This window comes from Solea senegalensis, linkage group LG18 (assembly GCF_019176455.1).
Source record: "Solea senegalensis isolate Sse05_10M linkage group LG18, IFAPA_SoseM_1, whole genome shotgun sequence".
In the NCBI taxonomy this organism is placed as follows: Eukaryota; Metazoa; Chordata; class Actinopteri; order Pleuronectiformes; family Soleidae; genus Solea; species Solea senegalensis.
The window spans coordinates 2,635,714-2,648,748 of NC_058041.1; the positions used below are offsets into that span (position 1 = coordinate 2,635,714).

Below are 13,035 nucleotides of genomic sequence, written 5' to 3' on the forward strand. Positions count from 1 at the left end.
CTTACATTAAGGCATACTTCAGGAGTATTTTAATATTAATAATACGATTTATTTTACCGTTTGTTGAAAGAAAGAAAACCGCATTCAACGGAAGTACGTTGTCGCCATTTCCTGTAGTTTCCCCGCATCCTCTCTCGGCTGCATTTCCATCCGTTCCTTTTGAAGGTTTGTAAATATAAATGTCAGAATCCACGTCGAATTCCATGTACACGGACAGATTGTACAGAGTGCCTTAAACGTGCGGTTATATTCGGTAAATAAAAACGCCCACAAATACTCTGAACAAAGAGTGTCGTTTAGCCAAACTGGTGCCGGAGAATTACTCGATAGCATTAGCTTAGCTAGCGTTAGCAGCCGTGTTAAAATGTCGTTAATCGCTGCAGAAGTGTCCACGTCTGTGTCTTTGATCAGACGAATAAAGCACAACCGCTTAGGGACACATGATTTCACACGAACACTGGAAACACTACATTTTGAGGCGGTGAAAATGAGGGGTTTCAACATAGTACTGTCTGATTGTGTACAATGCTAGCTGTCACCATATTAACGAGCTCTCCAAATTAATCTGTAGATTGTTAAAGCTCTTAACTACCTAACGATTTCACGTTTTGTCCTCCAGAGGAAGGGAAGATGTCGGGTACTGGGGGAGGAAAGCGTCCCTCAGGAGGGGACAGTCCCCCTGGGCCACCTGAGAAGAAAAGCAAAAAAGAGGAGAAGACCACCACTACTCTCATCGAGCCCATTAGAATAGCTGGGGTCTCTTCCACGGTCAGTCATTTATAGTGTTTAATCTCTCAAATATTGACATTGTTTGTATATTTCTTTTGCCAAACATCACCCTGCTCTGTCTGTGTTTGTTCTGTGCAGGAGGAAATGGACATGAAAGTGCTACAGTTCAAAAATAAGAAGCTCTGTGAGCGACTTGAGCAGAGACAGACGATGGAGGATGAGCTAAGAGAGAAAATTGAAAAGCTGGAGAAGAGACAAGCCACTGATGACACCACGCTGCTGATCGTAAACAGCTACTGGTCTAAGGTACTTGAGTACCCTGTTATTTCAATCCCCCCCATCCATCTTCTACTGCTTTATCCTCCACATGAGGTTAACGGGTGGCGCTGGTGCCAATCCCAGCTGACATAGGGTAAAAGGCTGGGTACACCCTGGACAAGTCACCAGTTGGTCACAGGGCTCCTAATTTTTGCTATAACCTGTCGTCATAAATGTTCATATAAACACAGGATTGGTACATAGTTCTCCCCAAGCTACACCAACATACATCAGTGTATATACCAGCCACTAAGGAGGCCTTTGTATAGCACAATATATATTTTGTGAATGCCACTGTAATCGAAAAGAAAATCAAAAGATCTTTTCAATGTTGGACTCCATTTTTTAAAATAATACCCTAGTAATTAACACATTTTTCAATGTTTGTGTTTCTAATTTGCAGTTGGAAGAGAATGTGCACATTTTACGCAAACGTATTGAGCTAGAAGCTCCAGCAACATCAACCCCTGCTCCACCCATGGCCCCTCTCTCTGGTCCCACAAATATGGAGGAAGAAGGCGTCACTCTTGCTTCACCAACCTCTGCCGTTCCTCCACATCCCCTTCCAGAGGTCCAGAATGAAGGAGAGCAGTCAGAACAGCAGCTTAAGCAGGATGAGTGTCAGGAAGTGCGTCAGGAGCAGCCGAAGCCTCCTCCTCCTGCTGGCTCAGAAGAGCTGATGACACCTGCAGAACCGTCACTAGACTCAGCAACAGGTAAACACGATTTTCCTAATTTAAGTCTATCTTTATCTTATACAGTATTATAATTGTAATTAGGACATGCGGATTTCAAAAAGAAATTACCTTCAATGGGTGTTTTTGCTAACCTGCGTTCCTTTGATCCGTTGGGAGAAAAAGTTGCAGAAGAAGTAATAATAAACAAAATGATTGTGAGAATGTCAGTGAGCTGAATGATTTGTTGAAATTGTCTGAATATGTGGGTGATAGCGACCAAAAAATGACAGATATAATTAAAGAAACAAGGAACATTACAAATTGAAATGCTGATTTAGCGTTCCCATCTATGAGAGTGTTCTCAATGATATGACTTCACACTGGGCTTTAAGAATTTTGTCAGTCACACTTGTTGCTATCTTTCACATCATTTTACTCTGTACACATAAGAGCATCTGGATGAGTGACATCCTTTTCAATGCTTTCTTGTAAATGTGTTGTATGTGGGTAAACTGTTACATATAGAATGAGGCATTGAGTTGTCTTCACTATATTGCAATGTTTTCCATTCCAATTAGTTTCCTATTTCGGCTGACTCCTCTGGCATAAATACCTGTAGTATTTTAAGGTTATAAAAAGCAGTGCTAACCTCCATATCTGTATTTACCTGATCCATTGATAAGTTAAGTTGAAAATGCTTGAGATTTGGCAGTCAGTGGTTTAAGTGTCTCAGACATGTACTGATAGTTTTAATTTATGGGTAAATATTAAGGTTTAAAGATTAGATCAGTTTGTTACATGTTACAAATATACAAATATACAAATATTTAACCAATCTTCTCCAATGAATCCTTCTGTGTTTAGATGCCACACCACCCCCTCCTCCCCTAAGTGAAAATGCCAAGGGTTTCCTGACCACACTGGAGCACAGCAGCGAGGAAGAGCTCACTCTTCATCTACAGGGCCGCATGCAGTTCAGCAAGGAAGCTATTGCCTGCTTAGTCTGTGTCTTTGACCGGCTCCACAGCCGAATTGATGACATGTGCAAGCAAGTCCAAACTGCAGGTAACTGTCTTGCCATCGATTTGTTCTAAATTCATATGAAAGGAATTGCTGCAGCACATTTTACACCCTACATCCTCAAATAATTTACTCACTGGTATTTTGACTTAAATGTGTTATTATGGAGTATATGTAAATGTATACAGGAATTTCCCTGACACCCATCAGCTCTGTTGTAAGTGAACACTGCTTACTTGATCCCCATTAACAGCGTGTGAGGATGATAGTCAGTCTGATATCATCAGTATGGTCCACACTCTGCTGGAGGACAACAAACGACTGAGAGACCTGGCCACTTCCCTGCAGGGCCGACATCACAAGATGTCTATGGAGGTACAATGTCCTTGTTTGTGTTTGTTTGTTTGTGTGTCAGTACATGTGATGGATATGAACTTATGAACTCTTACACATAAACACATAAATTAGACAAACAATTGCACAGGAGAGAATTTGCTTCCTGACTACACCTGCTCACACATCATTACCTGAATAGTCATGTGATATAAGTTTTTAGATGAGTCATTATAGATGCAGATTACTTCTGATGCATAGCTAAAAATGACAAATAAGGGTACTTGTTACTTTGCATGTACACAGCCTTTGATATGCTGCGCTTTCTTATCTTCTTTTTTCTGCAGTATAATGAGTGGGTGGACAAGGTGACCAGCGCTGAGACCAAGGTGTCTGAGATGGAGACCACAGTGGAGGACCTGCAGTGGGACATTGAGAAACTTCGCAACAGAGAGCAAAAGCTCAACAAACATCTGGCAGAGGCTATGGAACAGGTGCATTTGTGTAATATTGTCTGTCCGTGTGCGTGTATACATGTCTGGAAAGCTGCAAGGACAAATTTAGATTCAGATCCATCTTTGTGAGGACCAGCCAAAGTATTCTCACATTGTCAAAATGTCCCAACGGACACTTTAAAGGGCTTTAAAGGGCACGTCAAGTGTGACCGCAGCATTTGTGTGCATAAGAGCATGAGTATTGAAAAATGTAGGTGCATCTAAATTTATCCTGGTGTACCTAAAAGAAAAAGTGCAACTAGTTAGTCTGGAGCCCTGGTTTTAGGAATATGCATTTATTTCTAATGGTTAAGGTTTGATGTATCTGTGTATTGTAAGCTTTTTTCTGTCCACAAGATGTCACACTGTTACGTTTTCATAATTAAATCCTTCAATAAGTCCTTCATGCTTTGCTGGCTAACTGTAGGATGTGTGTAACCATGCGTTTATTTATGTTTCCTGTACCTTGTTGGCAGCTTAAGTCTGGGTACAGCAGCACTGGCAGCTCAGGTGGTCTCCCTGGAGGACAGATTACACTGAACATTCAGAAGGTGAGCTGAGCTCTAGTTCTTGTCACTTAAATTATGTTATATATTAGGTATAAGTTGTGGCACAACAGTGTTTATATATCATATTTCTTATGCAACACATTGTCCTTGTTCCCCCTCATAGTTTGAGAGTCTCAATGCGGAGTTGGAGCACAACCAGGAGTTGGCGAATAGCCGCATGGCAGAGTTGGAGAAACTGCAGGTGGAACTCCAGGAGGCTGTGAGGGAGAGCGAGAAGCTGAAGGTATAAAGGAAATGGTGTGATGCATCTGTTGGGTTCTTCTTTGAAAGTCATCATCAAACATCAGTTTTCTGTTCTTGTGCAGCCTGAACTGTCATCTCACTGTACATCCTGCATTTTTCAGATGGATCTACGTAATATTCCAGAAGAGGTTGTGAAGGAGACGTTAGAGTACAAATGTCTGCAGTCCCAGTTTTCCGTGCTGTACAATGAGTCTCTGGGGGTCAAAACACAACTGGACGAGGCACGGGCCCTCCTGCTCACGGCAAAGAATGCCCACCTCCGACAGATAGAGCACATGGAGGTAATTAAATAAAGTTTTTCCATAGAGACAAATGAGCTTTATTCATCAGAAATCTCAAGAATGCCTGACAGACGTTACTTGTCACATTTTACTTTATATTTCTAACATCTTGACTTTCAATCTGTACCTGTGTATATTATTGGAGTTGCTTGGCAACATGATCTGCAATGTCTTGATGTTTTTAACTTTCTCAGAGCGACGAGCTGTCCCTTCAGAAGAAGCTGCGGACTGAGGTCATCCAGCTGGAGGACACCTTGGCCCAGGTGCGCAAGGAGTATGAAATGCTGCGCATCGAGTTTGAGCAGAACCTGGCAGCCAACGAGCAAGCAGGTAACCTTTCATACACTCATCATAGTTTTTTTGACAAGAGCAAATCTGACAATCATTATTGCTCTTTTTGTACCTAATCTACTTATATTATTTTTAATAGGTAATAGGCACATGCATGCACAGTAATTGGAGATTATAAATTAATTCAGTTGCATTACCCATTACTGTTTTTTTAGGATGTTACTCAAGAATATTAAACAACACACTGACCAATAGAGGAAAGCATTGTTGTTTTTTTGGTAAATTGGAGTAAATTAGATACTGTTTTATTTGTATTATGATGTCACTCATGTACATCGTCTTTTACAGCTCTGCATAGTGTTAATTTACTCATTACCAAACCACATGTTTTCTGTGCTGTGCTCTCTGTGTGTGTGTTTGCTCTCTCAGGACCAATTAACAGGGAGATGCGACACTTAATCAGCAGTCTTCAGAACCACAACCTGCAGTTGAAAGGTGACGTGCAGCGCTATAAGAGGAAGTTGCGGGAAACACAGATGGAAATCAATAAGGTAGATGATGGGAAGTGAACTCTTACAGCTGAGCTTCTAAGTTCAGATAAATGTATAAAGCAAACAGAAACATTATTGGTGACATCTGTTATGAGTACAAACAAAATGATTCCTAGTCATTCTTGTTCATTGTCTACAGTTGCGCTGTCAGAGTGGCGACACGGGTGCTCTGATTCTCGAGGAGACGACGAGTGACAGCATCGATGTGAAGAAAGAGGAGGACGAGGACCAGGAGGAGGAGGAGGAGAGGAGAAAGGAGCTGGAAAGACAGAGGGCCAGGGAGAGAGAGAGGGAGGCTGAGCGAGAAAGAGAGAGGGAGCGTGAGCGAGAGAGACAGCGCAGCGACGAGTTGAAGAGAAAAGACTCGGACACACTGAAGATGCACAGAGTTGAACTCAAGTACATCCCCATCTTCTATTCACTTACACATTCAATGATTCTATTGCTATAAAATATTGTTATCTAAATTTAACATTTCACATTCAAGGTATGTCTTACTGATGTGAATCTTTTATAACTCATCAGGAAAGCTCAAGAGTCCCAGAAAGAGATGAAGCTCTTGTTAGACATGTACAAGTCTGCACCAAAGGAACAGAGGGACAAAGTGCAGCTCATGGCCGCTGAGCGCAAAGCTAAAGCTGAGGTCTGTCTCCGTCGTTCTCTCGCACATTTATTTCTGCAGAATGTCTTTTGTTCTCGTCTCGCATGCAATACTTATCCCTGTCGATGATTCATCCAGGTGGATGAGTTGAGGATGAGGGTGCGAGAGCTGGAGGAGAGGGAGAGGAAGGAAAGTAAGAAGCTGGCCGATGAAGATGCCCTCAGGAAGATCAGAGTTGCAGAAGAGACCATTGAGCATCTGCAGAAGAAACTTGCTGCCACTAAGCAGGTATCTGATTGTTTTTTTCTACTTTGTCCTTTACTTCCACAGAGTACACTTCACTTAACAGCTGATTTTTTTTAGACTACTGAGAAATGAGACATGAATCACCAGCCCAGTATGAGAAAAATGTAAACCTCTGGGACACCACCAGATATGCCTGTAAACAAGCCAGCTGTTCTACAGATGAGTGGCATGATCACATCACATTTGCCTAAGAAAGAGGTTCCTCTAATCTAAGACCATTAAAGAGGAACTAAGATCTGAAGCTATGGCCTTTAACGTTTTACATGACTCTTGGTATTATTTTTTTCCCCAATGTATTTGTCATCATCGTCGTTTAGGGCCCAAAGAAAAAAACGTACTTGAGTGAAAGGCCGTCATAAATGTTTCTTCTAGTTTTCTAACAGTACAGGTTTATTTGTGTATATTAACACACTAAAAATATACTATAACGTCAGTTAATAATAACACAAACGTCATGTGTTATGCAACAGTTGGACTAATATTACAAATTTCTTTTTAGAGTATAACACCCTTTGCCTCACAACATTTAAAATAATGATGGTGTTCAGTTAATGAGGTTCTTAGTCTTATTTCTTTTTTAACTTTGTTTAAATGAATTAACACAAAAATGAAAAGGAAACAATGGTTTGTTACCCTGAGAAAATACTGAGCTCACTTACTTGGCTCCACTGTCTTGAGACATTATGAGCATTTCATTGCTAAGTCAGAATACTAAGGAAATACAAGAGCAGACTGTCATGACATGAAAAACAAAAAAATTAACTGACCTGGATCAAAGATTGGTCAATGTAATACTTGTATTATCTTAATTTATTAGTTTGAGTTTCATTAGATGTTTGTTAAAAGTAATTTGTTTTGAATTATACCACATTTATTTTTATTTATTTGCTCTGAAAATGTTTTAATGAAATCAAATATCCTAAATGGTGCAAAAGTGGTAGTCAAGTATTTTTGGTTTTGTATAAGGAGACAGCTGCTGAGATGCGATACCCTGAAGCTTCTTGTGCTTGGGAGCTCTAGCAGAACATTGTTAACAGAAAAGAAAACACAGTCTCGACTGATAATGATTTACTCAGCTCTTTACTTCTCCTTATCTGGTCTGAAGTCGAATGTCAGTAGCGGTGGACATGCTTGATTTGGTACCGGCTTCCTGAATTCACCCGTGTGTGATTTCACATATTTGATGTTTCTTTATTGGCTTCTAAGTGCACAGTGTGAATAAAAATGGAGCAAGTTTGTCACAGAAAAAAAACAACCCTGATGTGATTGCATTGCAAGATATAAATTCTAAGCAGGCCAGTGAAGATGTGATACAGTTGACTACAGCAGGTTATGTGATGACGTTTGCACGTGTGATTCTTTTTCAAGCCAAAAATACTTCATAAGATGGAACATTTACAGGTGCATCATGTTTAAGCTAGTGTTATTTATTTATTCACGTTAATGGTGTGGATGTTTCTCTGAAGAAGCATCATTTTATTTATGGGACTGTGACTTGAAAACTAATTTGCGTACCCAAAAATGTACAGTGCCAAATTAACCCCGTTCTGACCTGGTATTAACATCTGTCCTCAGTGATCCAATCACAGCCAAAACCACATTTAGTACAAGCATGAGCGGTCCCAATGTGTCCTGAATGTGTCCTCAGATCTGATCACAGGAACCACATTTGCACATGGTTTGAGGATGCATTTGTCCACATTCCTGTGCTGCATGAAGACAGTCTGTCCTTGGGACGAATTAGAGTTTCAGACATTAGAGATTCAAAGGTTTTTTTTTTATTTTTACTTTATCGGCACTCGTAAATTATTTGCAACCATAGCCACAATAGTAACTCTGATTGCCATATGATTTCTTTCCTAATGGTTGAGGAGAGCTTTGATTCAGCTCCAGTTCCTCTGGTATCTTTTTTCTCTATCCATATCTGTCACTTGTGTACACACAGGCGCACAAACACACAAGCTAACTGAGGACACATCTGTACAAACAGACTAATTAAAAGCATAATTTTATCCTTGCTAAGTCGTGATGTCAGCAGGGAAATTGAGATCCACTTATGTGGTGGCCACAGGAGACGCATCAAGGACACATTTCAAAGCCAGGTGTGAGCGATCGTGCTCGGCACAGTTTGGCCATGATCAGATCGCTAAGCACAGATGTTAATACGAGGTGTGAACAGGGCCAGTATCTATGCCAACCAGTGGTGGTGAAACGAGGCCCCATTTGTTTTTAAACTGGAACCCTGTCTTTGATGACTGACACCTGTGCGTCTCTTGAGGAGGAGGAAGCCCTGCTGAGTGAGATGGATGTGACGGGCCAAGCCTTCGAGGACATGCAGGAGCAGAACAGCCGACTGTTGCAGCAGCTACGGGAGAAGGACGATGCCAATTTCAAGCTCATGAGTGAGCGAATCAAATCAAACCAGATCTACAAGCTGCTGAAGGAGGAGAAGGAGGAGCTGGCTGACCAAGTTCTCAGATTTAAAACCCAGGTGAAGTGTTGCAAAATGGCTGTTTTTCATAGTGCTGGAAAGCTGAAGTATTTACTGGACTGCTGCCCCTCTTCTCTCTCTCAGGTGGACGCCCAGCTGCTGGTTGTGCAGAAGCTGGAAGAAAAAGAGGGCGTCCTCCAGAGCACTCTGTCCACTCTGGAAAAAGAGCTGACTTTACGAACACAAGCACTAGAGCTCCACAAGAGGAAGGTGAGAGGAGAGCTGACATCAGTCATACTGTTGCCTCTTGCACTTTATTGGTAATTGCTGCTTGATTTGATTGCTGCCAGATGTCTGGGCTCCTTTATATAAACACCGTGTACCTAAGAGGATCTTAATTATAGCATGTGCGCGAAGTCGTATTTCATCATTTTCATTGTGTTGAGGTGAACTTTGTGAGCCGCTTGTTCCAAAAAATGTATTAACAAGCTACACTGTTTGCAAATGTATCCCTGCGTGTGTCCTCGTTCCCACACCAACGAGTTCTGCTCGAGTGTGGTCAAGTGCTAATTTTAGGTTCCTCGCCAACATTCAGTGCAGTTCCATGCACCGTCAAGTGAAGCTGCATTTGTAAAGGGAAAACTGTCCTGTCCCAACATACAGGCAGTAGTATTCGGGAATTGATTTATTGAATGTAATGCGTCCACCTTTGCTCCACTAGGTGGCGAAATGCCCCCTTTCAGCTTGTTAGTATTAGGCATTTTCAGGTTTTCAGGTTCACAAGGTTGGTGTCGTGGTTAGCGCTCTTGCCTTTGCAGCAAGAAGACCCAGGTGAACTGTGCAGGGTGTACCCCGTGTATCATCCTATGTTGTGGAGGACTGTGGAGGACAAAGCGGTAGAAAATGGAGGGATGGATAGAGGTTTATCATGTGGCAGGCTGTTCGCTTGTCTAGCGCCATTCAGAGTCTTCTACCATCCATGAACAAAATATCCAATCAGCTGGAAGAGCATACATTCAATCCCTCTGTCAGTCTGACCTGATTTGTGCCATCTTTTTCATCATGGCTTGTCCTTCTCTGCACTGGCTTCTTCTGTTATTACCGGATTGTATCTGGGGGTGGGAGCTGCGATGCTAAGCGCCCCAGGCCAGCTTGAGTCTGACTGAACGTCTACATGCAGCCGTAGCTAGACTCCAAATCACGTTATCTGGTAGCGTTAGGTGGCTCTGACAGGCTTCAAACTTGTCAGGTGACGCACTAAGGCCACCAGATAATAAATACGACTAGATACGAGATATTGCTATAAATGAAATGGATGTATCGCAAAACAAAAGAGCCACTTCTGCCCCTCACACACACTCAGCATGGCATTCAAACACAAAGAAAAAAGCTACAAACAAAAAACGGGCACATTTTGAATGAGTACTGCACAAGTGAAGTACAATATCCGCTGTGCCCCCATGGTAAATAAAGAGGTCATCTTGTCATTTAAGTGAACATATTTCTAATTCAATCACTTTTTAATCTCATTTTAACGAGAACAAAAACATGACAGGAAACGCTTTTAAGTGAAACCAGGGGCTTGTGTAAAGGCAATGACGAGGATCTAAAAACATAACGTATGCTGTGGAAAATGGTTGCCAGGGATGGAAAATGAGCGCAATCTGTTGCTGTTGTAAATATGATTAAAGCAACATGCAAAAGCAGCGGTCCAGGTTGGTAGAACGGCAGAATCAAATATGAAGCTAGAATAATTAACTCAAGGTCTTTTTCCAAACGTGCTGCACCACCACATTACAGCTCAGGAATGTCACCGTCAGTTCTTTTTTTCATTTATTTTTATCTTTTTTAATTGAGTGTGTCCGGTTCCTTCTCTGCTGCAGGCCGTGGAGGCTGCCCAGTTGGCAGAGGACCTGAAGGTGCAGCTGGAGCACACGCAGGCCAAGCTTAAGGAGATCCAGGTCTCTGTGGCAGAGAACCGCACTGCCCGGGAGAGGGAGATTAGCAACTTGAAACGAGCACAGGTACGTTATACATTTCAGCATCTAAACTCAAAGACAGACGTCCCACAAGTTAACTCCAGGTGTTGTGGGAGGATCACAGAGTCCTGCGGCTCGCTCTAATGACTCTTCATCCTCGCGCCCTACAGGAGGATCTGTCCAGGCTGAGACGGAAGCTGGAGAAACAGAAGAAGATGGAGGTTTACACTGATGCCGACGAGATCCTGCAGGAGGAGATCAACCAGTACAAGGTGAGGACGTTTATGTCCAGAGAAATTTATTACCGTTATTAATTCTGTGTAAAGAAAACAAACCGCTTTCAGGCACAATCGACACTGTAGTGCCTGTTGACAGAAATACAACAGTGCGGCGGACAAGTAATGTCGTAATTCAAATACTACAGCGCTGTGATTTGTCTGATTGGCTGGCAACGGCAGTTTGTCATGTGCAAGCACGTGCCAGAAAGTGAGCTCAAACCTCTCAGAATATTACAGCCACTCTGTGCTTTGGGGATATCAGAACTCATACTTGTTACACCCACTAGTATTAGCCGTAACACCCTATGTAATGGATGTAATAACTGTGCCGGCAAGTCGGTATTTGGCCCATAAATAACTTCTTTTTTTTATCTGTCTCCAGGCCAAACTGCGCTGCCCTTGCTGCAACACACGAGACAAGGAGACGGTGCTCACCAAGTGTTTCCACGTATTCTGCTACGAGTGTCTGAAGATGCGTTACGACACCAGACAGAGAAAGTGCCCAAAATGCAACTGTGCCTTTGGCGCCAACGACTTTCACCGCATCTACATCACCTAATTCACGCGGCGTCCAGAGGAGTGGAGAGAAGAGAACCAAAGTGGAGAAGAAGAATGGAGAAAAGGAACTGACTGAGGATTTATTCAAAGACGTTCAAACGTGTGTTTCCCTGTTTTAATCTCTCTTTGGAAAGACATTTTTTTACTGCGTCATTGCCAGTTGGCGATTAATGTTGTGACCAAACAATGACACATCTAACTGAGAGATTTGTGCTGTAGCTAATAAACACAGTTGTTTGTGCAAACCGTGATGTTCTTCCGTGTTGAGCTGCTCTGCCCTGTTTTCCTGTCTTTGCTCTTCTTGCCAAGTTAAACATCCTCTCTTCTGACAAACTGGCCCCACTTAAATATTTCTTTAGCTTTTTTTTTTTTTTTTTTTTTGTTAATGTATTGAAGAACTTGGAACTGCACTGATACCTGACTGATCCTCCTTGAAGTCTTTCTTTGAAAGGTTTTGTCCTGCTGGTTTTGGAAATCCTGTAAAAACAGTGAAAAAAAGAAGAAATTAAAAGAAGCCATTCTTTACAGACTGGAGGATTGCATGTCTAAACCTAAATATGTTTCTGATATATAAAGCATAACAGCCAGAGAGTTATCTAACTCCTTCGGTTAGACTATAGTATTAACAATGCCTTAGAGACGTCAGCTAGTTTGGCACCCAGTCAGCACATACAGGAGTGTTTGGATCACCTTGGGCAAGGTCCTGTGTGTGTGTTCATCCCGTTGCCATGGTTCCTTCTGGAGAGTTTGACACAACATCTGCAGCTTATAGTGCCTCATTACCGATGAAATCACTCCAGTGGAAAGTCGGCTCATATGGGTGTCCTTAGTGGGGCTGCGCTGCTCCAGGTCCTCTTCTCCTCCGCTGCTCTCCTAAAGGTTAGCCTACGACAGTCGAGTACAAAAACATCTGTGTAACAACATGCTGCGAGGCCTAATTGAGCCAATGAAAGCCCCTCTCCCTCTTGTTCTGATGATGTGATCCATTTACTGGGAGGTTGGTTAGCGTCTGTTTGACGTTAGCGCTTGTGGGAAAGGCAGTTCACACCATGTTGCACACATAAAAAGTTCCAGGCTGCGGAGACAGAGTGGATATGTGGAAAAAAAAAAGAAAAGACGAGACTTTATCAGGCATTTGGTAACAGTTAACTCCGAGTCCCTGCAGGGATTGGTTATGCTGTTGGCAAAGGCAGGAATCATTTTTTATTGTTTATTATACATGGGAATTGGACGTTTTACCCGTACACTAGAATAAATTGGTAGTCTTAACCTCGTTTTAAGTGATCCTTCTGTATGTCAAGCATGTTGTAGTAAGTGATGTTCTTCATTATCATTAATCTATGACACAATGCTGTGACGGGGGCCAAGCTCATAGC

At 42.2% G+C, this 13,035-nt stretch overlaps 1 protein-coding gene across 2 annotated transcripts; it reads left to right on the top strand.

Annotated features, from left to right (window-relative positions):
• The first annotated feature begins 112 nt into the window (after positions 1-112).
• Positions 113-11,904, top strand: rnf40 (ring finger protein 40). Of its 2 annotated transcripts, none has more exons than XM_044014086.1 (20): positions 113-165; positions 620-768; positions 868-1,035; positions 1,451-1,763; positions 2,589-2,789; positions 2,998-3,119; positions 3,425-3,571; positions 4,048-4,122; positions 4,244-4,363; positions 4,485-4,664; positions 4,859-4,994; positions 5,385-5,506; positions 5,646-5,905; positions 6,032-6,149; positions 6,246-6,395; positions 8,692-8,904; positions 8,989-9,114; positions 10,728-10,868; positions 10,994-11,095; positions 11,484-11,904. In XM_044014086.1, the coding sequence occupies exons 2-20, from the start codon at positions 631-633 to the stop codon at positions 11,658-11,660; spliced, it is 3,009 nt and encodes a 1,002-aa protein (XP_043870021.1). In that variant the 5' UTR covers positions 113-165; positions 620-630; the 3' UTR covers positions 11,661-11,904. The 2 variants fall into 2 exon arrangements, with proteins under 2 accessions (XP_043870021.1, XP_043870022.1); XM_044014087.1 differs by having other exon boundaries at positions 8,695-8,904.
• Positions 11,905-13,035: the final 1,131 nt, after the last annotated feature.

Coding starts and splice junctions, on each gene's coding strand:
- rnf40 (XM_044014086.1), top strand. CDS start 631: ATGTCGGGTACTGGGGGAGGAAAGCGTCCCTCAGGAGGGGACAGTCCC. Junction 769..867: donor TAGCTGGGGTCTCTTCCACG/GTCAGTCATTTA, acceptor TGTTCTGTGCAG/GAGGAAATGGACATGAAAGT. Junction 4,995..5,384: donor GGCAGCCAACGAGCAAGCAG/GTAACCTTTCAT, acceptor TTGCTCTCTCAG/GACCAATTAACAGGGAGATG.